The sequence below is a fragment of the Podarcis gaigeae genome (assembly GCF_964106915.1).
Source record: "Podarcis gaigeae genome assembly, chromosome: 2".
Lineage (NCBI taxonomy): Eukaryota > Metazoa > Chordata > Lepidosauria > Squamata > Lacertidae > Podarcis > Podarcis gaigeae.
Window position 1 is genome coordinate 77,693,845 of NC_139679.1, and position 24,031 is coordinate 77,717,875.

The 24,031-nt window shown below is 41.5% G+C and overlaps 1 protein-coding gene across 4 annotated transcripts in view; it reads left to right on the top strand.

Moving 5' to 3' along the window:
• The window catches only part of IARS1 (isoleucyl-tRNA synthetase 1), a 95,315-nt gene that overhangs the window by 22,686 nt on the left and 48,598 nt on the right, over positions 1–24,031 (top strand). For all 4 annotated transcript variants that reach the window (XM_083726720.1, XM_083726719.1, XM_083726718.1 and 1 more), the window contains 8 exons: positions 6,018–6,135; positions 9,557–9,704; positions 13,106–13,193; positions 14,813–14,873; positions 16,226–16,321; positions 17,570–17,692; positions 18,814–18,905; positions 22,274–22,372. In XM_083726720.1, coding sequence (XP_083582846.1) covers positions 6,018–6,135; positions 9,557–9,704; positions 13,106–13,193; positions 14,813–14,873; positions 16,226–16,321; positions 17,570–17,692; positions 18,814–18,905; positions 22,274–22,372 — 825 coding nt within the window. The remainder of the gene's footprint in view (positions 1–6,017; positions 6,136–9,556; positions 9,705–13,105; positions 13,194–14,812; positions 14,874–16,225; positions 16,322–17,569; positions 17,693–18,813; positions 18,906–22,273; positions 22,373–24,031) is intronic.

Consider the following 24,031-nt stretch of genomic DNA (forward strand, 5'->3'; position numbering starts at 1 on the left):
GCTTCTGATCTGCACAGTTTATTTTCATATTAAATATGCCCATCTATCCCTGTTCACCACACACATCCCACATGTCGTTAGATGCTTGAGTACCACCAGGGAAGAAGGTGCTTAGGCATAAATATATAATAATAATTGTATTCTCAGTTGGAAGTTCCCCTTTAACCTCTACCCCACACAGCTACTTTGCAATTTCATCTTGTAATGAAAGGTGGTATAGGTTCTTTTTAATAATAATAAATAATCTGATCCATATTTGCTCCCTACGCTTGTCGGGGACTGGCAGGGCTCCATAGAGTGTGTAGTGGAAGCAGGGGACCAGGGGACTGGCCCAGGAGAGGAGACTAGCAGTTTATGGGGTTTGATTCTCCTTCAAGGCAGAAGCCAGGGCAGGGGGAGGAGGGAGAGTCAGGGCAGTCTGAGATGGAAAAGGCATGCAGGATGTGGCGGAAGAAGCAAGGCGCTGTTCAGCTGACATATGGGTCAGTAGACACCCCACCTTCCCCCTCCCCACTGTCTCCTAGAACCAGGAGGGGCTTTAAGCAGGAAGTGCAGCAACGATTTCCATGCAGGAGAAGTCTCAGTTTGCAGGTGTGCAACCTGGCAGGGGAGGGTATATAAGCTGGAGGAGGGGAGGGGTCTAACTTTTGATGCAACTGCTCCCCAGAGCTCAGATCTGTGGGGGACAGTTGCTTAGTGGCTAGAGGCTTGTGTGTGTGCGTGTGTGCGCATACAGAGCACCATGGCAGTTGCTGCAAGTGCTTCTTTTATAAATAAAGACTTAACTATCAGACAAAACAAAATAAAAAAATTCCTTCCAGTAGCACCTTAAAGACCAACTAAGTTAGTTCTTGGTATGAGCTTTCGTGTGCATGCACACTTCTTCAGATACACTGAAACAGAAGTCACCAGACCCTTCTATATAGTGAGAAGGTGGGGAGGGGTATTACTCAGAAGGGTGGTGGGAATGGGTGATTGGCAGATAGCTGTGATGAGCCTGTTGACGACTCTTAACGACTGCAATAGGTCTTACAGGAAAAAGTAAGGGGTGAGAAGGTGAAAAATGGCTTTGTCATGTATAATGAGATAAGAATCCAATGTCTTTGTTCAGACCAGGTCTCTCCATGGTTTTAAGTTTGGTAATAAGTTGCAATTCAGCAGCTTCTCTTTCCAGTCTATTTCTGAAATACCTTTGTAGTAGAACAGCTACTTTGAGATCTTGTATAGAATGTCCTGGGAGATTGAAGTGTTCTCCTACTGGTTTCTCTGTCTTCTGATTCCTGACAGAGAAATCTGTATCTGAAGAAGTGTGCATGCACACGAAAGCTCATACCAAGAACTAACTTAGTTGGTCTTTAAGGTGCTACTGGAAGGAATTTTTTTATTTTGTTTTGACTATGGCAGACCAACACGGCTACCTATCTATAACTTTAACTATCAGACGTGAGTCTTCCCTAGCTGGAGTCGGCCTGGACAATACTGCATGTCTTTATTTCTACATTGTCCTGTGGGGCTCATTCCAAGTTTAGCTCTTACCTTGTCTACACAGGAGTGAGAAGCAAGCATACTCACGTGTGTGTATGTGTGTGTGTGGGGAAATAAAAGGGAACATCCAGGAACATCAGTGTAGGAGGTAGCTAACCTGCTCCCTGCCCTGGTTACCCGAGTTGTTATTTCAAGCCTTCCACTATCAATAAACAGCATAGCCCAATCCTAGATTCTTTTTCTTTATCATGCCAAAAAACTGTTACATAATGCAGATGCCAGCTGTTCAAAGGTGGAAAAGTCAAAAATAGAACTATCTATGCCTGGTGGCTAGGCTTGCCTAAAGTAGTCTTGCTTTGCAGTGATTCTGAACACTGAAATTACTGGTTTTTAGATTATATATTAAGATAGCAGTCTCACTGGTCTTGTAAGGCTGTCGCCAGTATTTTCTTGCAGCTTTGGTTAAGTTGTATATTATTGCAGTAGGCAGCCCTTCACATTTTTACTTGCCCACTCAACATGCAAAACACCAGTCTGGCTCCCAACCTTGCAGCTGCAGGTGATTGGTCCTAAATTTGTGCAGTGATCTCCGCTTTCCCCCCAGCTCCGAGTTTGGGAGTAAGGTTGGTAGTTGCTTAGCCATTCAAGGCCAACCAGGCAAGCTTGCTGCATTAGGATTAGGATCTGAAAAAAACCCTCTTCTGTTGTAAAGAGAATTGTATCTACCGTAGATAGCTGAAATTAATATAAAGAAATAATAATCTGCCTACACTGATGGAGAAGGGACAGTAATGCAAGATTACTGTAAGTGGAGGTATATGTGCCTGACATTTCTAGCATGTTTCCCCACTATGCTAGGTGCCTTAAATTGTTTTCAGAGTTAATATATGAACTATGACTAATAATTGGAAAAATTATCTTTAGCAGGCTTGCTATGAAGCAGATCTCTATGATAGACACTTTTGAACTCCTGAAGGCAGTAAGTCTTTAAAGCAGGTTACAGTGGTACCTCAGGTTACATACACTTCAGGTTACAGACTCTGCTAACCCAGAAATATTACCTCGGGTTAAGAACTTTGCTTCAGGATGAGAACAGAAATTGGGTGGCGGCGGCATGGCAGCAGTGGGAGGCCCCATTACCTAAAGTGGTGCTTCAGGTTAAGAACAGTTTCAGGTTAAGAACGGACCTCTGGAATGAATTAAGTACGTAACCGGAGGTACCACTGTAGTTACAATATAAAAATACTTGATATTTTTGTAACCTTATGTTTGAACTGAAGAGCCTTGCCTTCCACAAATGTCCTTGATTGTTTTCTCATGTAAACCATGTCACCTAGTCCACATATCCAGTAGTACTGTACCCCAGATGTTGGCTTGGGTCTCTTCATTGGGTTGCAGCCTGATGGTAAGAGCTGTTAGACAGCGGAGTAGATTCTCCTTCACCGGAGCTTTTTAAGCATTGGTTGGATGGCAGTCTGTCATGGATGCTTTAGCTGAGATTCCTGCCTTGGTTGAACTCAATGATCCTCAGGTTCCTTTCCAACTCTACATTTCTATAGAAATTAAGAAAATGCTAAAGAATACCTACCCCTGCTAACTGCAGTTCTCTAGTATATCTCTAATATCCACTTCAAAAAAAAATTATTGAGTCTCTACAACAGGGTTGCAATTACTGATGCCTGTTTTAATTCTGTAGCATGGAAATGCTCACAAATATAACAAGTAAATGAAATATTGAATTAGTTCGTACATAATGCTAAGCCAAACAGTGGCTTAGCCTCAGTTACAGATAGGTAGCCGTGTTGGTCTGCCATAGTCAAAACAAAAAAAATTCCTTCCAGTAGCACCTTAAAGACCAACTAAGTTAGTTCTTGGTTCTTAGTGGCTTAGCCTGTTTGGCTTCATGGAGAGGAACAGGAACACTCCTCTTCTGCCCCTTTTGCTGTTGTGCTACTTGGGGTTGGCCCATTGTTTGGCGTAGCATGTTGTCCACATCTGGGCTTGTGATTTCTCTTACTCCAGGCAAATCAAGAACTGTAAAAAGGATTTTTTTTTTGTTTACAGCTTATGGTTTGTCTTGAGGAGACAAACTGGGGGTCTGTGATTTGGACAGCATGCTAAGTTGAACCATGGCTTAGCTTTGGGTAGCTTGGCAGCAGGAGGACTGGGCAAGGAGTGCTCGGCTGTAGCCTCGTCTCTGAGATCCTGCCTTCTTGCAAGTTAGCACCAAGGCACGATTCAGTTTAACAGTACGTGATATGTGAGCCATTGCTGGATCACTTGAAAGTTATTAATGTTACATTTCCTCTCTGAAAGATAGACATCTTGTAAATTCAGCTTTTGCTTGTACTTGTAGAATTGAACTGTCTCATGCTAATGGCAGCACAAACATTTGTGAGCTGTAAAAATGAAAGATGGTGCAGGAAAAGAAAGAATGCTTTTCCTGCACTTGGAAAAAATTCCACAAGAGGGAATCGTTGACTTGAATTTGGCTTAGCAGTTCAGTCATCTGGTGATGCAGCTCCTGAATTTTGTGTGTGCATGATATTTATATCTATTTTCTCAGAGAGGATTTCCCTTTAGTAATAGTTACTAGTTTCTTTTTCTTTGGAATATAGAAATAAAATATAATAACTTTGTATTTTAAAAATGTGCATTACTGTGTCTACTGTAATAAGAATACAGTATCAGACCAAAAGCTCATCTAGGTCAGATTTCTGTTCTTTCAATGGCCAACCAGATTTCTGTGGGAAGTTCACAAGCAGCATGTGAGCAAAAGACACTCTTCTGTTTGTGTCCCTCGGCATCTGGGATTCACAGGTATACGGCTTCTGATACTGAAAGCAATTTAGCCATTGTGACTAGTATACATTGGTGACCTAAATCCCCTTTAAAGCCATCCACGTTAGTGGCCATCACCACATTTTGTGGCATTAAATTCCACAGTTTTTAGCTATGCATTGTGTTAGGCCCACCCATGAAGTGTGATGAAGCTCCCACCTGGCACCAGCGCCAATTTCCACCAAAATCTTAGGCAATTTCAGTGATTTTTTGCCAGAAACCAGTCCTGATACTGGCACTGCTTCCCTGCTAGTGGCCGAGGCAGCAGGGTAGGTGGTGTGGCAGGACGGCAAAGTATTAAAGTCAGTATACCAAATGAGAGCATGACAAGTTACAGAGTTAGCCAGGTTGAATAGTGAATAGGCTCCAGGGTTAATAAAGCAAATACAGTGGTGCCCCGCAAGACGAATGCCTCGCAAGACGAAAAACCCGCTAGACGAAAGGGTTTTCCGTTTTGGAGGCGCTTCGCAAAACGAATTTCCCTATGGGCTTGCTTCGCAAGAAGAAAGCCCATAGGGAAATCTCCGGGGACCTCTTTTAAATGCTAGCGGTGGGGAGCAAAGCCTTTCCCCCCCCTCCGGCCTTCAGAAGAGGTCCAGGAAGGCCGGCGGGGCCTGAAAGGCTTTGCTCCCCACCGCCAGCATTTTAAAAGCAGTCCGGGATAGCAGGGAAGCGCTTTCCGCTATCCCGGATGGCTTTTGAAGGCAGGCGGGGGGAGCAAAGACTTTTGCCCCCCGCCCGCCTTCAGAAGAGGTCCTGGGTCCAGAAGCTGTCCAGAAGCTGTCCTGGGACCTGGGTCCAGAAGCTGTCCCGGGGTGAATTAAAAGCCCCCGGGAAGGCAGGCAGGGGGGACAAAGACTTTTGCCCCCCGCCCGCCTTCAGAAGAGGTCCAGGACCTCTTCTGAAGGCGGGCGGGGGGCAAAAGTCTTTGTTCCCCCCTGCCTGCCTTCCCGGGAGAGCGGAGAAATGCAGCGCTGCGTTTCTCCGCTCTCCCGGGAAGGCAAGCAGGGGGGACAAAGACTTTCGCCCCCCGTCGGCCTTCAGAAGAGGTCGGGGGACAGACTGTCCCCGGACCTGGTCTGAAGGCGGTTTCCATAGGAACGCATTAATTGATTTTTAATGCATTCCTATGGGAAACCGTGCTTCGCAAGACGAAAAACTCGCAAGACGAAAAGACTTGCGGAACGAATTAATTTCGTCTTGCGAGGCACCACTGTACATTTTATAATTTATTCTAGGGTGACACAGCATCCTATAAACTCCCCTCCTGCCTTGTTAAGGGGGACTTCTGATTGTAAGATGAGAAGTGTTTCTGTGATGATTTCTCTTGGTGCTTGCAACATCTGTATTGTTTGACCTTAGAAATCTCTACAGATGCTATAGCAACTTAAGATACATAGTATTCATTACCTTTTAAAAATTGTACTCTAATGTAGTTGCCGCTCTATGTTCTGTGCTTTTGGCCTTGAAAGTACAACTTGCATGATAAGATACCAAAGGGCAAAATGTTTTTTGTTTTTTTTTAAAGTTATTTACAGTAAACTCACCAGGGAGGAAAGTAGTTCTGGGCAGAAGTTCTGTGCCTTCTTTTTACATATGGTCAATTGACTTCTCTAATGATTATAATCTTTTAAAATAAAACAAACTTGTTCTGTTTGTTTGCTTAAATTGCTATTTATTTATTCATTTAGGTGGGTTTTCAAGCAGCTTTATGACAAAGGACTGGTATACCGAGGAGTTAAAGTCATGCCTTTTTCAACAGCATGTAACACACCCCTTTCTAACTTTGAGTCTCACCAGAATTATAAGGTATGTAGGCTTGTTATGTTATTGTATTTTTTTTAACCGCCAGCCTGATCTAAAGCTGAATAAAGGTTTTAGATTCCTGTGCAGTGCTGCTGTTACCACTGGACCAAGTGGCATAAGTCCATCTGCCACCCTACATATGTCCACGATGCCATAGGCCAGGGGCCTCCTAATGACTGTTAGTAGCAGCAGGCTACAGTGTGCTAGAAAGCATTGCTCCAAATACCTGAAGCGGTGCCCTGTAGCTGCTCTGACTGTTAGGCTCTGCAGCCTAACAGGTAGCATCTGAGTGGCTCAGCTCATTGCCATTTGTTTTGCACTCTGAGGAAGTTATAGAGTTAAAGCAAAGCAGTGGCAGGCATCTTGAGGCTTCCACAAACACCCTAGCCTGGCCAAGCTGGCTGCCGTGCCAACTATGCCTGCAATGGTGGTGTTGGTAAGGCTGGGCAGCAAGTGCAGGTATGAGAGTGGAGGGATAGATAACAACAAGAAGGCAGGCAGGGTGCATATGTATGCAAAGGTTGGGGCAGCCACAGCACCAAGGTTGCAGAGAGCAGCATCAGGGTTGGGGAGAGCTGCACAAGACAGTTTGCTTGGTGCCCCCTTCAACCTGGCACTGCCTTTGCTGCTCTGTCTCATATTCTTGGGTGGGTAGGCAAGTATGGGCCTAGGATCTGTTTAGCCTACAGTAACGTACTCTGTGTGGGCTAAGGGAGTGGGTGGCGCTGTGGTCTAAACAACGGAGCCTCTTAGGCTTGCTGATCGGAAGGTCGGCGGTTCTAATCCGTGCGAGGGGGTGAGCTCCCGTTGCTCCATCCCAGCTTCCGCCAAGCTAGCATTTCAAAAGCACGCCAGTGCAAGTAGGTAAATAGGTACCGCTGCGGCAGGAAGGTAAATGGCATTTCCATGCGTTCTGCCTTCCTTCATGGTCCTCCGTATACTAGTAGCAGTTTAGTCATGTTGGCCACATGACCCAGAAAGCTGCCTGAGGACAAACACCAGCTTCCTTGGCCTGAAAAGTGAGATGAGCGCCACACCTCATAGTTGCTTTTGACTGGACTTAACTGTCCAGGGGTCCTTTACCTTTTTACCTTGTATGTGGGCTAATTTTGGTGACCGCTTGTACAGAACATTATAGCATCTTGCTCCAGTTGCATACTGGGCTCTTGCAAATTGTCCATCCGATCTGCAGTCTTCAATAGATTCTTGTAGTATGTTGAGCATGATGTGGATTTTGTTCTATATTTCTGTGGCCTGAGGATGTGGAAACACTGACACCTGAGGTGGTGGATGGTGACCTCAAAGATAGACTCTTTGGTAGTGGCATCCCTTCTGGAACATTTTCCAGACTAGTTTGCTGCCAACTGTGTCATCTTCCAGCAAAGTCTTGTTTATTCTCACCGTTCTTTAAAGTTTTTTTGGGTTTTGACTGAGACCTTTTTAATCTGCTAGTTTATTGTTTGCTATAGTGTTGGATTTTTATAGTAAGCTACTCTAAGAACTATTTGTTGACGAGTAGTATAAAAAAAATAAACTTGATCTGCTGCTTCTAACCCATAATTTTTTAACCTGCTTGGGATCCAATAACTTTTTATTTTGGCCAGCTTTTAGGAAATTAAGGTTACTGGCACCCTGTTTGTATGTGTGTGTAGTTGAAATTTTGAAGCTGCTGCTGTTTAGATTTTGAATAGTTGCTTTTTTCTAAACAGCTGATTATTTTAAAATGTCAGTGCTTACCCCCAAAATGTGATGTTTTTAGGATTTTGTAATGCTGTAACAAATCCTGAACCTGAAGGATAGTGTAGACTAAACAAAGTAAATCTGCAAAACGGTATTAATTTCTCTTCCATATAGTGAACAGCACATTATGTGAGCTTCCAAGTAAACATAAGAATTGAGAATTCTCTGTTACACTCTACTGAATAAAATGTGTTATGCTATCACTGGTTTTCCTGCAAAGTGTTCTGGAGTGTTTCAGTTTTTTGGAGTGTACACTGTCAAAGCTCAGAATTCTGAAAACAGGCTTCAGCTGACTTTTAAGAGAAAAATAACTTTGGTGGTTCTTTTCTTTAAAAAGTTTTTTCCCATTCTGTATGTGAATTCAAGAACTACAAAAACAAGTTATTTAACAACAAAAAAGAGTGATGTTCTTAAGCTTCCTGGGGTCCTCTGAAATGCGTATTAAACTGAACACAAAGTGCACAAATGGCTCATCCCATGTTCTAACACAAAGCTTGTATTCCTGAGAAGTAAGCTTATTTTAGAAGGCATTGGAGAAAGAAAAATAGCTCACTAGTATTCTGCAGCTGAAGTGTTGTTCATCCTGCAAAATGCCAATAAATGTTCAGTGAAAATTGCTCAACTATATTTAGTATTTGTTGAAACTGTGAAGGTGGCTGGCAGCATACAACATTGCTCAGAGACTGAACAGAATTGCTAGCAGTTATATAATAACAACGGGAAAAGCATGCTTGTGTTTTGGCTGCTGAATGAGCTTCATGCTCAGTGAGTGAACTCCCTCTGGAGTAATTCTTAGTTCTAACATAAATAGTGGCAAACACTAATGGAATTACCAGAGTTTACTCAGGGTGTGAAGAAGGAACCAGGGAGAGCTGGCAGTGCAAAAATTAATATATTGCAAGGTCTTCTGATGTTGTACCTTTGAAGATCGCTATCCAGACTGTCAAAAGTGCTAGAAGAAATGGGAGGCAGGGATGGACTCTTCTCCAGCTTAACAGTTTTTAATCTGGGACTCAAATCATTGACACTCACCTTATCCTAACATTACCTGAGTCATGTGAGCCTGAACACTGTATAACTTGGCAAACAACTGAATATTGGAAATGAAAATGCTGTAAAAAACCCAAGAGGCAAATGGGGATAGACTGTGCTGTTTTATTGTAATCATGTGAATACCCTAATAGGTTACAGGGCAGTGCTCTTGGATTCATGTCAACCCTAAACTCAAGACATGTAGAATTTGAAGCAGCTCCATACAGATAAACAAAAATAGTTGTTTAATTTGATGCTACAAATTAGCTCCATGCCTATCTGGAGTGTGCCTCTGCTGTACCTCTTAGTACAATAGCCACATTGTTTGTATCTAGCAATATTTCTTGTTTTGGTTAACCTAGGTAATGGTGTTTTGCTTCTGATCTCAGTTTAAATAGTTAATTACATAAAAATCTGAATAGGTTGGTTTTTTAAAAAAATGGGGCTATTTGTTAACAATCAGTAGCCTATGGAGAAGATTGTTTTAAGAAAGATACTTGTTGCCATAGCCTTTGATAAATGAATCATGCTCTGTAAAAAGTATTAAGAATATTGTTGGCCATAACAGTTTGCTTTCATTATTTGCTCTGTTGTGCATAAAAAGGGTTAACTTTTCCACGTCGCTTCTAACTTTTCTAATTCTGTATTTGAGGATGTCCAAGACCCTTCAGTCATTGTTACCTTTCCATTGGAAGAAGATGAAGGCATCTCTCTAGTTGCTTGGACGACAACCCCTTGGACTCTGCCTAGCAACCTGGCCCTCTGTGTCAACCCAGACTTGCAATATGTGAAGGTGGAAGGCAAGTGCAAAATATGTTATGCCGTACAATTAGTGCTTGCTTTGAGTGGTTTCACATGCATTCTTACTTGCAAGTATGTCCCAGTTGGTTCAGTGGGGCTTGATCCCAGGTGAGCACGCATAGGATTGTAGTCATGGTTTTGCAAACGGCAACTTTTGTAACCAACCCATACAACATGTTTCTCCATCCTGTCCACCTGCATGTACTGCTGTATTCTAGAACAGCATGTACATTGACTTGACTTGCCTGGCAGCAGCAGGAGTTGTTTCCTTCAGTCAAATACGCAAGTGGCTTATTGCAAAGCTGATGTAACTTTTCACTTTTGTTCTGTCATCTTAATGAAAACAAAAAACCTGAAAGTAACTTCATGCTGTTGTCATAATAAATCTCGGGAAGGCAGCATAATGGGGGAGAGTACAATGGTTACATAAAGTGCTTCACTCCAAACTCCTGTAGCTTTTGTTTAATTTATTATGATTTATCTAATTGGTTTGCCCTCTGATTTACCTACCCATGATGATTCAAGCTGCCTTCTAATGCTAAAAGGATAATTGGAAAATTTCCTTGTAAGGGAATCTCTGGTGCGTCTTCTGCTGAGCTCTGTGCTGCAGGCTAGGCTAATCCCCTTCCAATAAAGATATCCTTTCCAGTCCCAGCTAACCATGGGGAGCAACATGAGTGGTGCAGCTTCTTTTCAAGCGTGGGTCTCTCTTGGCCCACAAAATAAGCAAAAATATGCCTGAGATGAACTCTGCACAATCAACAGCCATTATCTAACTTGGTACATCAGTTTGCCTGGGCTGAACCCTGTAATCTGTTTTCAGTGCCCAGGCTGTTCCCTGGAAAGCATGGATTAAGACTATGTTAGATGCTCTTGAGGAGGTGCAGAGTGCATTCCCCTTGCCAGGGATGGGGAACCTCTGGCCCATGGGGCTAATTAGGCCTGATACTGGTTTTGGTTCGCCCCACCAGGCTGTTTTCCCCAAACTGTGCCTATCTGCCCCACACCTGACTTCATACGTTGATGCCAGGTGGAGGTGTGCCTGCCAAGAATCCGGAGCCTTAAGTTGCACATACATATGCATATCATGTAGAGCTGTATTGATTCCTTCACAGAGTTACAAATGAAACATCCAGAGCTATCTCCTCAGCTCAGATGAAGCGGTTTCTGAAATTACTGTCTCCCACTCTTTGTTGCTCATCACTTACGTCCTCTGCAAATTTGGCCTCAGTAGTAAATTGGGTCTGGCCCAGTCACTCCCTAGAAATTTTGAATTGATAGTTCTCGAATTCTAAAGCAATATTCTGAACAAAGCCATAATGGCCGAAAGATTTGCTTCCTCCCAAATTAGCACACATCTATTCTTCGCTACTGCTACACTGCTTTGCTCAAGGCTTTTTGAAAGCCTTTGCAAGATTTTCTGTCTTGCGGCTCATTCCACCAGGTGTCTGAATTGCAGTGATCCACAAAGATGGGAGGAGTTTTATCTGTATGAAATATGGGGCTCATCCCTTCTCTCTACAACTCTAACAATTGTTTCATTAAAAAAAATATTTCTCAAAGTTTATTAAACATATAGCAGTACAAAAAATATTTGATACAAAAGGAAAAGAAATGTTAGAAAAATACATAAACCAGCCTTGTACATAAGCCCATAAAAGTTGCTAGTTTACATATTTTCAGGAGGACCTAAGAGTGCCACCCTCCTACAGCAGACAACTGTATTTCTATATTGGGTGTAGAGGAGGGGGTTTTACTCCTCTTGACAGCCTGCTTGGTTTCTCTGCTGCACACAGAGAAGGGATGGAACACTGCTGTGGTCTTCTGCCAGCCTGCTCCTTGCCTGCTTGCAATCCCTTGTTGCTCTAGTTACCAGGTGAATGCTGAAATACAAGGCTGATAAAAATCTATATAACAAATTGCAAGATAGCAGTTGAAGGCAATATTTTTGAAGGCATATTTCCCCCCAACTACCATTAAAATAATTTTAATCTTATTATTGCACATATCTCACCTGTCTTTCATGGAGCTAAGGCATTCATGGTTCTTCAACATTTTATCTTTGCAAGAGCTGCACAAGGACGGTTTGGTTGACAGTTTGGAATAGCTAAATCCTCAACTTCAGTTTATAAATCAACAAGAATTATGCAAACATATTCATATTTTTGCAACAATTAATACTTGTATTCAGAAAAAAGGTTGCCTCTTATAAATCTGTATTTTGCCTTCCACACAGTTCCCAGTTGTTTCAGGATATCTTTCTTGGGCACTCATAGCCAAAGTGTCCATCATGAAAAGTGCTTGGTAGCTTTCCTTCTTTCCAATCCAAAGGTCATTCATACCCTTTAATGACATGAACTTCTTTGTCCAAAGAAATATAACCCCCTTGGTGCCCTAACTGTAATATTTATGCATACATCTGCTTTGCAACACAGCATGCATCCTGTCTTGAGGGAACCAGTAATAGAAGTGTGTCATAGAGATCTGGGGAGGAATTCTGTCCCTTCAACCTTTTCCCAGAATCTCTGGGTCTTGCTGTTGCCCAAGCATCAGAATCTGAGAAATATATTCAGTTCTTATTGGTTTGCTGTATGTTGCTTTCTGGAAGCAGAATTCCCATCCTCACAATTTAACCTTTTTAGATTTTGGAAACTGAATATGGCCTTTGTATCCACAGAGCATTTTCATTCTGGAAAAGCTTGCTCCTCTTGTATTGTGAAAGTAGGCAATGCTTGCTGTCTATGAAGCAATGGATACAGAGGACACTGCAAGACCAACAATCAGCTTGAGTTGTTGTCATGTTCAAAACTTTAGACATGCTCTTCACATCAGAGTTTGGTGGCAGAGCTGGAGCATTGAGAGAAGCTTGGGGCAAGAACAGTGGGGCTTCAGGCAGGTCAGAACTCAGTTTGGTTTGAAGGGAAGGGTCACGTGTTATTGGCGTGTGCTGTGCCAACAATTGTGCTTTAATACTTCCATTCATTTGTCTCATTTAAATAATTGAAAACCTCTTTGAGAGAGCTGTGCTGTTGCGCTATATAAACTGACTTGACCAGCTTTCCTAACTGAAGGTTCTGCTTTTGAAGGAACCACCAAGAAATGGGCCCTTGGTAGGGAGAGCCAGACTGTTGGTTTCAGATTCTAGCTTCCTTAACCATGGTTTTGGTGTGATGTCTGTGCTGAGTCTGAAAGTGCAGATTTGGATTTTGGAAGTCGTTTTTTTTTTAAAAGTGTGTAATAGCCTATGTCTTTATTTGGTCTTGGCCCCTGTAATAATAGTGTAAGAGGTATTTTAATTAGCAGAAATGAGCCTGGCATCTTCATACTAATGCTGTTTTTCATATATCTTTCTGTAAGAGTTGAGCAATTGAATATTAACATCCGTGGATTTCCTCCTCAGATAAAAATACAGGGAAGATTTTCATTTTGATGGAAGCTCGACTGGCATCCCTTTACAAATCTGAAAGTGAATATGCAATACTTGACAGGCAAGTAGATAAATTAGTACAAACATTCTAAATTCCACATTCAATAAATAATTGCATTGTAAGGTAAGAGAATAGAAGAATTGTTGTTTTTTCTTAGTCTGATGCCATAATATATTAAATTGCTTGTATGTGCGGCAGTCTCTCAAAAGAACTGGTATCTGCCACTGAAGATTGCATTGGATTTGAAGTTTCATCTGTAGTAAGCGGTGACTTTATTTTTATGCAGCTTTTTATTGATAATGTTAGAGTGTGAGCTTGGTTTTGAAAAGTAGGGTTCTCCAAGTCTCAATCTGACTCAGACAATAGCATTCTGGATCTCAATTATGTCTTATTGGCATAATTGTTTTAAAATCAAGGCTTTTAAAGTGCCATCCACAAAACCATCGAAGTCACTGGCAAAGCTCCCATTTGTTTTAAAGAACCAGGATTGCACAATTTTGTGTCCGCCCCAGTTCTGTTAAGGCCATCGAATATAAAAAAACACACACATCAAATGACCAAAGATGATAGAATTTTGTTAAGAATTGCAACTGTCACAAACTCTGAAGAATACTTTCCTAAGAGTGTTTTTTTGTCATTCACTGCCTTTCCTGCTGCAATTTTCTCAAGCATCTACACAGCGGAGCTGATTTCATTTTCCAGATATATAAAAAAAGTCTTAACTGAAATAAATAGAACAGCAGAGATTTATCACAGAATTATAGAGTTCAAAGGGATCCCGAGGGTCATCTAGTCCAACCCCCTTCCAGCCAGTTTACAGGAGGTTGAGGAATGCTTTGCTGGAATGTAAACCACCACCACACACATAAAACTATGTAGATTTGCAGCTTCTAGTTAGTCCATGAAAGCTTATACTGTAATAAATTTGTTGGTCGTTAAGGTACTACAAAACTTAGTTGTATTTGCTGCAACACAGACACGTGGCTGTCCCTCTTTAAAAAAGTGTAGGTGGGCTAAGTATTCCTATTCATCAGGTCCATTGGCTGAAGAGGCTTAGCTTCTAGTGCCTTGCTGCTGATGGAGAAAGGTTTAGCTAGGAGGAGGGGCACTTCACTGTGGAGGCCCCTGTGGAAAACGCAGTAGGCTTAGCACTCCTGCCAGTAGAACTCCTGTGAGCAGTAGCCCTGAAATAGGGCATTGGGGGTGAAGGTAGGACAGAGAGGATTGGATCCAAGGCCCACGCATTCTTTGAGGAGGCCTGTGAAGTGGGCCCTCAGTTCTCACCAGTACAGAGCAGTTCCCAGCCACTGAAACCAATGGGGGGAAATTTTGAAGAAAAGATGTAGGAGGAAAGGTCCAACATCGCTGCCTCCTGCTGTGTTGCCACAAACTAGTAGGACTTAGGAAGTGGTGGTAGATCTGCCACTTTGCACCCTCTAGGCCTCCTGGGCTTGCTCAGTTAGTGTCTTTTTTGGAGTTCCAAGAAGTTTTTATAGCATTGTAACTTGCTGATGAAGATTCTGTTGCTTGTTGCTTTGATATTTATGCAGTTCTTCCATGCAGTTTTATTTTAATGTCTTGTTTTATTATGTTGCATATGGCTCCTATAGCAGAAAAGCTGTTTATAAATATTGTACATAAATGAAACTTATTAAATTTTGGGGGGAAATGTGTTTCAGGTTTCCTGGTGTTACCCTTAAAGGGAAGAAATATAAACCTCTTTTCAAGTATTTTATCAAGGTGAGCAGTATGTGTCTTTATTATTATTATAATACTTATTTATCTCCTACCTTTTTCCTGGGACTCAAGGGAGCTTACACGAATTAAAAGAACACAGATAAAATAAAGAAAATAAAGAAACATAAAATATAATCGTTAAAAAGTAATTAAATTCTAATAAATTTAAAACAATATAAAAACAAATCCTTTCAGATTTGATGTTTTAACGCCATAATTTTCTCAAATGGTGTTAGCATTGTTCAGGATTATAAAAAGTAATGGAAAAATCAACCCTTTTGATCCATGAAGGATCAATTTATGCAGATGTGTTTGGGGAGGGAATGTGGGATCTTATGACCCAGTCTTTTAATTAATGAGACTCAAATTTACTGTGTTTTGCAATAGAACAGTGTTGTACTGGGAGTATCAGTCTTTGCCCAGGGCTTTCCCTGATGGGACTCATTAGTTGAATCCCATCCAAATTGGCTTCATTAAGATACGAAGGTTGTAATCCTATAGACATTTGCTTGGGAGTAAGTTCCATTCAACTCTGCATAATTTACTTTTGAGTAGATATGTGTAGGCTTGCAGTGTAAAATAAATTTAGGGGAGCTTTATGTGCTTTGCTTCCCTTTGTGGAACAATAGAGGGCTGCGTCCAGCTAATAATTGGAGCAGATCCATTGAAGTCTGTGAACAGTGACTAACTTAAGTTTATTGATTTCAGTGGAACTACTCAGTTTAGAACAATCCATAGTGCACCGTGACCTTCGCCTTGACAGCTTTAGAACCTTTTTAATCATCCTGAGTCCTTACCGCATCTTCTCATGAATATTCCCAAGCCTTGTTTGAGATGAAGGATCAGGGAAATTGTGGGTGTATCATATGCAAATGTATGGATGCCACCTTTGCATGTCGGTTCTGTGTGCTCTGTCATGTGTGCATGCAAAGACCCACATTCCACCCTGATTAGAAAATGGCTATTTTTGATCTAAATTGTCCCTCAGTTCTGGAGGGTGTCTCATAGATATCTAATAAAATAATAGAATTGGAAGGTACCCTGAGGATCATCTAGTCCAAACCCATGGAATGCAGGAATATGCAACTGTCCCTTATGGGGATCGAACCTGCAACCTTGGCATTGTCAGCACCACACTCTAACCAACTGAGCTATCCAGGAAGCTTTTGTTTGGTATTCATACTGCTGATCTCTCTCTATGTCAGTTTATGTAACTCATGTTTGTATCAGTGGTTTTAATGAACAAATTCATATGTAACCATTACTAGAATGCTTGAACAATATTTCTGGCTTGTCATATTTTCCATGCCAATGTTTTGTACATTTTTTTTTAAAAAATATCTCTTTTGTGCTAGTGCAAAGAAAATGGTGCTTTTACTGTAGTGACTGACAACTATGTGAAGGAAGAAGAAGGTACCGGGGTTGTACATCAAGCTCCTTACTTTGGCGCTGTAAGTTTAAAGTCACTTATGTGCTTTTCTGTCAAACATGTTTTGATCTTGTCTTAACTCTTTTAATTGGGAAATTCAGATTCTTTTTTGATCCAGTAACTTGTCAGGAGCACACTGTACACATATTCTAATGACAATGAGTACATTCTTGTTACCTACCAATTTCCATTTGCTCCTGACACAATACAGAAACAGCATCATAATTTGTTTTGGAACTCTTTTGTGCTGTATAACTTTTTTGAAAAGAAGATTTCCTAATCGTAAGCAGGCTATGTGTCCACTGCATTTCAAAAATTAACTCTCAAGGGACTGCTGCCTTAGTTCAGCCATGGTGTGTGGGAAGCTGCTTCCTACCAAGTTAAATCATCTAGCTCTGTATTGTCTACAGTGCCTTGTGGTGACTTTCCAGGGTTTCAGATGGGGGTCTTTCTTCCAGGCTACCTGGAAATGCCTAAGATGGAACGTGGTACAGTCAAACTTTGGTTCCCAAACAGCTCCATTTTGGAATGTTTATGCCCCCAAACGCCAAAAACACAGAAGTAAATGCTCTGGTTTTTGAATGTTTTTCGGAAGTCAAATAATGTTTTTTGGAAGCCGAACATCCGATGCGGCTTCCGCTTGAGTGCAGGAAGCTCTTGCAGCTAATTGGAAGCTATGCCTCGGTTGTTGAATGTTTCGGAAGCTGAACAGGCTTCCAGATTGGATTACGTTTTCAACAACCAAGGTTTGACCGTACTTTCTGTGAACAATCACAGGCTCTACCATTGATCTACAACCCTGCCCTAGTTACCATTACCTCCCACACCCACTCTAAAACATGGGAAACTGCAAATTAAGGTGACTAAATCCTACAAGTCTTGGGATTGATCATGTAAAATCTCTTGATTACTCATTATTTGATTTGCAACTATCTGCATTTGATTGGAAATATTTGTCTCCTGAGATAGTGAGGTAGTGTGCAGAAGTGTGGTAATTCTTTCTGTGGTGTTTGATCATTTGCACATGTGGTTAACCGGTTGATGCTGCAACCATGAAGTGAAAAACATGCATGAATGAACTCATCCTCAGTGTGACAAGATACTTTATAACACAAGAAGCAAAGTATTTCACAGGGTGAAGAAACAACTTATCAGGTTCCTGTTGAAGTTGGGGAATCTAGGAAATCCAGCAAAATTTTGAAATTCAGAATGCTGCCTTAGAAATCAAAAGACACACATTTGAATAATTAACTTTGTTTTTCTCACATAGGATGACTACAGAGTCTGTATGGATTTTAATATCATTCGGAAAGATTCAGTACCCGTTTGTCCTGTTGATGCCTCGGGCTGTTTCACAGCAGAAGTGACAGACTTTGCTGGACAATATGTGAAGGTTGGTTGTGAAGGAAGGAAGCTAGAAAAACTCAGTGTCAAACAGTATTCAGAGACTGAAGAGATGTGTGTGCTTTGTTTCCTACTGCTGCTTTCCCCCATAAATTTTGTCAGTGGTATTGTTTGTGAAAATGGTGAAAAATCCAGATGAATCATTTCCACTCCAGCACTTCTTTATTCAGACCTTTGCTCACTTCTGTCTAAACAAGCTATAATCAGAAGCCTGGGTCTGTTCTTGGCTTACCACTCATGCTCTGTCAGGAGGAAGAAACAATGAGCCCAGTTTCAAACATCATAGCAAGTCAGTCTCTAGCTTGTTTCCTGGCAGAACAGCAGGAGTGTGGGAGAAGCAAAGTCAGCACTGTGCTAGCTGCTCTTTCACATTAAACCATAGTTTTATCTTTAACTATGGTTTTAAAAAAGGTAAAGGACCCCTGACAGTTAAGTCCAGTCGTGAACGACTCTGGGGTTGCGGCACTCATCTGCTTTACTGGCCGAGGAAGCCGACGTTTGTCCACAAACAGTTTTTCCGGGTCGTGTGGCCAGCATGACTATGCCACTTCTGGCAAAGCAGAGCAGCACACAGAAACGCTGCTTACATTCCTGCCAGAGTGGTACCTATTTATCTACTTGCACTTTGATGTGCTTTCGAACTGCTAGGTTGGCAGGAGCTGGGACTGAGCAACGGGAGCTCACCCCGTCGCGGGGATTTGAACTGCCGACCTTCTGATCGGCAAGCCCTAGGCTCAGTGGTTAAACCAGTGTTTCCCAACCTTGGGTCTCCAGCTGTTTTTGGACTACAACTCCCATCATACTTAGCAAGCAAGACCAGTGGTTAGGGATGATGGGAAGTGTAGTCCAAAAACAGCTAGAGACCAAAGGTTGGGAAACACTGGTTTAGATCACAGCGCTACCCACATCCCAACTATGGTTTAATATTACATAAAAACCAGCTCAGCAACTGTGCTAAATGCTAGATACGTTATTAATCTCACGCTACATCGGAACTGGCTGTTAGCTTGTAACTTCTCTCTTTTTTTCCTTTCCTGAAGCTACTACCCACCTGGAGAAAATCTTTGTATGGGTTATCATTATTGTAAAATAATATTTTGCTTTACTCAGGATGCAGATAAGAACATCATCAGATTCCTAAAAGAACAAGGAAGACTGGTCCATACCAGCTCTTATAAGCACAGCTATCCTTTTTGTTGGAGGTACGGAGAAGAATTAACATACTATTTAAAGGAAGCAATTTGACTGGTAACTTGTTTGTGAAAAATATGTTCTGTTTAGATTGTCTTTTATTTGCTAGACACTAAGACTAATCTATGCAGTTAAATCAGTTGTATTCAAAGCTCTCTTCGTATCTATAAGTAGATCTCACCTCTGGCACAGTGTGTGTATAATTTCTCACAACTATCAGTGAAAGACTAACTACCAAGAAAAACAAAGTTCTCCCCCTCTCTGTGCAGCGCCCCTTCAGCGAAGCGGCAGGAGAAACGGAGCCCCTTCCATTTCTCCTCCCGCTTCGCTGAAGGGGCGCTGCGCAACTCTCCCTCTCCCACATTGCCCGAAGCCTCCGGAGTGCAGCGGGAGTTCCCACTGTGCTCTGGAGGCTTTGGGTTCCTTTCGCTGAAGCCAGGAGAGCAGGACTCTCCTGGCTTCAGCGAAAGGAGAGGCGAAAGGAAAGGTTTCAGTAAAAGGAGCAGCCTTCCCGCAGCTCCCTGAGCTTGACGGGGCTGGCGGGGGAAGCCTGGGTTTCCCCCCCCCACCCCCTGCCCCAGGGACCACACATTCGCTCCATAAGACACACAGACATTTCCCCTTAGATTTTAAAAGGAAAAAAGTGTGTCTTATGGAGCGAAAAATAAGGTATATGTCAAATTGGGCAGAGGCCGCTTTTTAGAATGAAAGCTGCCTCTGCCGACTTTCCCCTGAGTCACCCATGCCCATTGCAGTTTCCCTCTTTTACAGACCAGACGTTTGGTGAGGGTCCCACTCAGTGGGGACGAGGGGGGCTGGTGTTTCCTTTTCCTCTTGTGCTTTTTTAACTGCACTGTATTGGATATAACCCATAGTGACACCATTTATTCACTAATAACTGCAGAAGGTTCTCGTTTCAGTTGCCTGGCCACAGTTGTTCATGCCCATATAATCTCGTGGCTGGATCGTCATAATGTGGTCTATGTTAGGTGCACTCTTGAAGATGGTTCAGAACATGAGTGTCTACGGGGCAGGGGACAAACAGTTGTCTCCCCTGAGTAGCTTTCATTTATTTTAAAAAAATGTTCTATAGCACTTGTAGAACCTGAAATATGAGAAACTAGCTTGCTCCCCTCTTTCAGTATTTTACCTTGTCTCCCGTTCCCCGCAAGAAAAGGATTCTGCAAATGCCATGGTTCAGAAACTGCATGCAATGCAAAAGTCAGCTGCAGAAGTTAAATAGTGTGTGTGCCAGATTGTTCTCCCATTGCAGCAATTCTGCGAGAGCTACACTGGCTGCTGTTATAACTGGACTTTCGTTAATATTTCCAGTGTTGGCATAGGTTTCAGAAAAATAAAAGTTCTGGCTCAGAGGAATTTAGCAGTGGGTGTATAAATATAAGCTGTGTTATATAGTTCAAACCAATTAAATCTCATGTATCAATTTATTTTGCCCTTTGAAATTGCAAAAAGAGTATGAAAATTCTTCCTGTGAAGTTATATATCTTTTAAAGCTAGTTTGAATTTGTATTCAAGTGTAATCTGTCTATATTCTCTAAGACCTTTAAAAAGAAGAATTAATCAATCTTGTTGAATCTTCCTTATTCCCAAAATTCTATAATTGGCTAGGCCTGGGAGACATTTTTCATAGCAAAAGACTAGCTTTGTGTGTGTGTGTGCAGTCCTTTAAACTTCTAAACTTTTAGGGAGAGCTGTAGAAAGTGAAATAATTGCCCCAAACTGGTTTGGCATAGTAGTATTGTATCAATCACTTTTGCTCAGTTTTAATTCTGTTTTCCACGTGCTGAACTGAACAGAGTGATATTTGTTAATAGCAAAATGTTTTGAGAGACGATGACAGTTGGTACATTGGGATCTGACCCATATGTATTGCTTGCTTCCTGCAAACTATGGTTTGGATATTAGAAACATGCCTTTGGAATGTATGTATATGCTCTTCCTTTTCCCTTCTATATCTAACACACATTTTTCCTTTGTCAGCCCTAGCTGCAGTTTAGTATCTGTTCTATACTGCTAAAAACAAGGCTCTCTCTTAATCAGGCTATGCAATTCTTCATGCCCTGGTTTCAAATCCTGGTTGATATTGAACTCTGCTTAGCATTTGCAGAGAGCCAGTATTATGCCTGTACAAGGCAGGGGATAAATGATGAAACTAAGCTTCTTTACATATATAGCTTTGGTACTTTTGTTCTGTTTAGGATTTCAATATGCTGACAAGAGAGATTGCCAGCCTTCTTGAAAATCATTAGCTTTAGATTACGTAGAATTACATGTTTGGATTGAAAGGAGGCAGATAATATTTTCGCTTTTGTTGTATGGGGTTTCAAAAGCAAGTTGTCTCTTTCTTCTCTTCATTCAGTTTAGTATGCACTATACATTGAATTTAAATTCTTTCTTGGTGTTGAGAAATGCATTTTAGCTTTTCAGCAGCTTATGTCTGGACAGATTAGCAAATAGCCCATGGCATCTTAAAATATTGCAGAGTCTGAATGCAGGCACAGTCCCTGTGTTGTCTTTAATATAAGAAGTTAACAGTGAAAACTGAGTTTAGGAACAGGAAGCTGCTTTATACTGGGTCAGAGGATTTCTCCATCTAGCCCAGTGTTGTTTACAGCAGCCATGGGCAAACTTGGCCCTCCAGATGTTTTGAGACTGCAGTTCCCATCATCCCTGACCACTGGTCCTGTTAACTAGGGATGATGGGAGTTGTAGTCCCAAAACATCTGGAGGGCCAAGTTTGCCTATGCCTGGTTTACAGGGACCGGCAGCAGCTCTGTGGGGGGTTCAGGCAGGGTTCCTTTCCAGCCCTCCCTGGAGATGCCAACAATCGCAAAAGATAACTAGGGATCTTTTGCACACAAAGCACGTTCTCTGCCGCTGAGCTGTGGCCCTTCTTCTTAAATGTATTATTAAACCTTTTTAATTTTATGCTTGTATGGGGCAAAGGAAACCTTTCAGAAGCTTTAAGGAAGAACCTTTAAAGGAAGATGAATCTATACTTTTGCAAGGTGTCCTCTACGATTCTCCTTGATACATGATTCAGTAACTGTATTCTTAAGTTCCTTGCCAGGTGGGTTTTAAATAAAAGACTTCCCACTTCTTATGGACTAAATTGGTATCCTCATGTATTCATGTTCTCAGATAGCTTTCCTTTTTCCCTGGGTGATATATTGGAGTTCTATATTAGTTGCCATTTCAGTGAGGCTCTGGAGGCAAGGGGCACAGTCATGCTGTGCGTGGAAATCAATGGGAATTTTGCTACTGAATTTTAGAGGGGTGACTTGTGAAGCTGGCGCAACAAGTATTGCAGAATAGCTAAAGAGCGTGCCTAATTTTCTTTTCATATCATTTATTTTAGGTCAGATACTCCTCTAATATACAAAGCTGTGCCAAGCTGGTTTGTCCGTGTGGAGCACATGGTGGAGAAGTTGCTGGAAAATAATGCCCAGTGCTACTGGTAATCTCCTCAGTTACCCTTTTGCTTCATAGTTTCATTATTGTCTTGCAGCTATTTCTCCCCCACTTCTATTTTAATAAGGAACTCTGTCGCTGTGTGGCAGACATCCCCTACTCAAATTTAAGCTGGAAAAAGGCTTCTTGAGCTTAAGCCAGGCTGCAAAGAAAGATTGCTGCAGTCAATCCCACTGAATTTTACCACAGTTTGTTTTTACCTATGGCTTAAGGTGATGTGTGAACTGATCCAGTAGCCAAGTACACTTGGATGGGAAGATTACTTTTAATTTCTCTGAGGACCATACTAGAAACTGCTGTTGCATTGAGTCCATTAGTATTGTTGCATGAAGCTGTTGATGTTCACATAGCTACTATCCATGCAGAATTCCTGTATCTTCTCTAACATTTGGTTGTCTGTTTTTCTAATGAGGTGTGGACATTTGCCAGTAAAGTCTTGATCTTTTCTGACATTTGCTTTGATTGAACAAGGAGTCTGAATTCCAACTATTGTGTCAGTCGATGGAGATCTCTTGCTCCAAATGCTTCTTTCTTTTGCTGTCTCTACCTATCAGCCAAGGGCACGTGTGTGCTGCCACGTGAATTTGGTCTTTGGTCTTAGTCTTACTGGGCTTCAATTATGAGTCAATCTTTGGCAGCCCTTTTGTGTTGGAATAATCTTTTTCACCTCTTCTACAACTCATGGTGCAATGGAAATAAAGACATGTACCATTTATCAAGGGTGACAGAAAGTAATGTATACAATTGGGCGTTTTAACAGATAGATATTCTTGCAGTCTACAACTTACATAATGGGGTAAACATCTGAGAGTGTCAGAGCTCTCTTCCCTTAAGATTTGGGAGCCTGATAAATATAGTAGTATTTCAGGGGCAAATTGCTTTTTTGCTGTTACTGTTTCTTGGGGAAAAGCTATAAGAAAGAGCCTAAAAATGTATGTGTTGGTTTCTCTGCAATACTGTTAACATGAATAATTTTTCATAGTCATATTCTTTTCATGGAAGCTAAATTTAAGTAGGGCCTTTATCTAAGTTTTCATATATAATTCCAGTGTGACTTTCTGGCTTGATGTAAGCAAATGCATGGTTCACATTTTTTTAAAGGCTCCATAGCAAGCAAGTGCAATCTTTGGTACTCAGTGCTGAGAGCTGCTAATGACCTTACGGGAAAATAGTTGTAAGCTTGAAGTATTTGTCTTCTATGTTAATTGTTGTCTGCAAGCTTTTATTGTCTTGAAAATATACACTGAAAATATGCAAATGACAGTGCATTATTCTGTGAAAGAAAATTATGTCTCTGTGGAAAAGGTGGCAATTGAGCTTTTAATTAACTGACTTCTAGGGTTTCGTTCTTACGGGATTGTATTAGGCAATAAACATTTCAACTGCCTTTCCCAAAATGGTCCACTCCAGATGTTATTGGACTCAAACTCTCCTTAGGAAATGCTCAAGAGTCCAACAACATTGGGGAAGGCTGGTTTATAGTGCACCTTTTTCATTTATTTTTACTGTCATTTGATTTTTGCTTATTCCTTTTAGTACACATTTAAAGTCACATAACAGGTGGTACAGCGCTGATAGTCATACTAGCAATAGATTTGTGAGAAGTGTACAAAGATTTAAGTTGCCTGCAGCTGGGTTTTTTCCA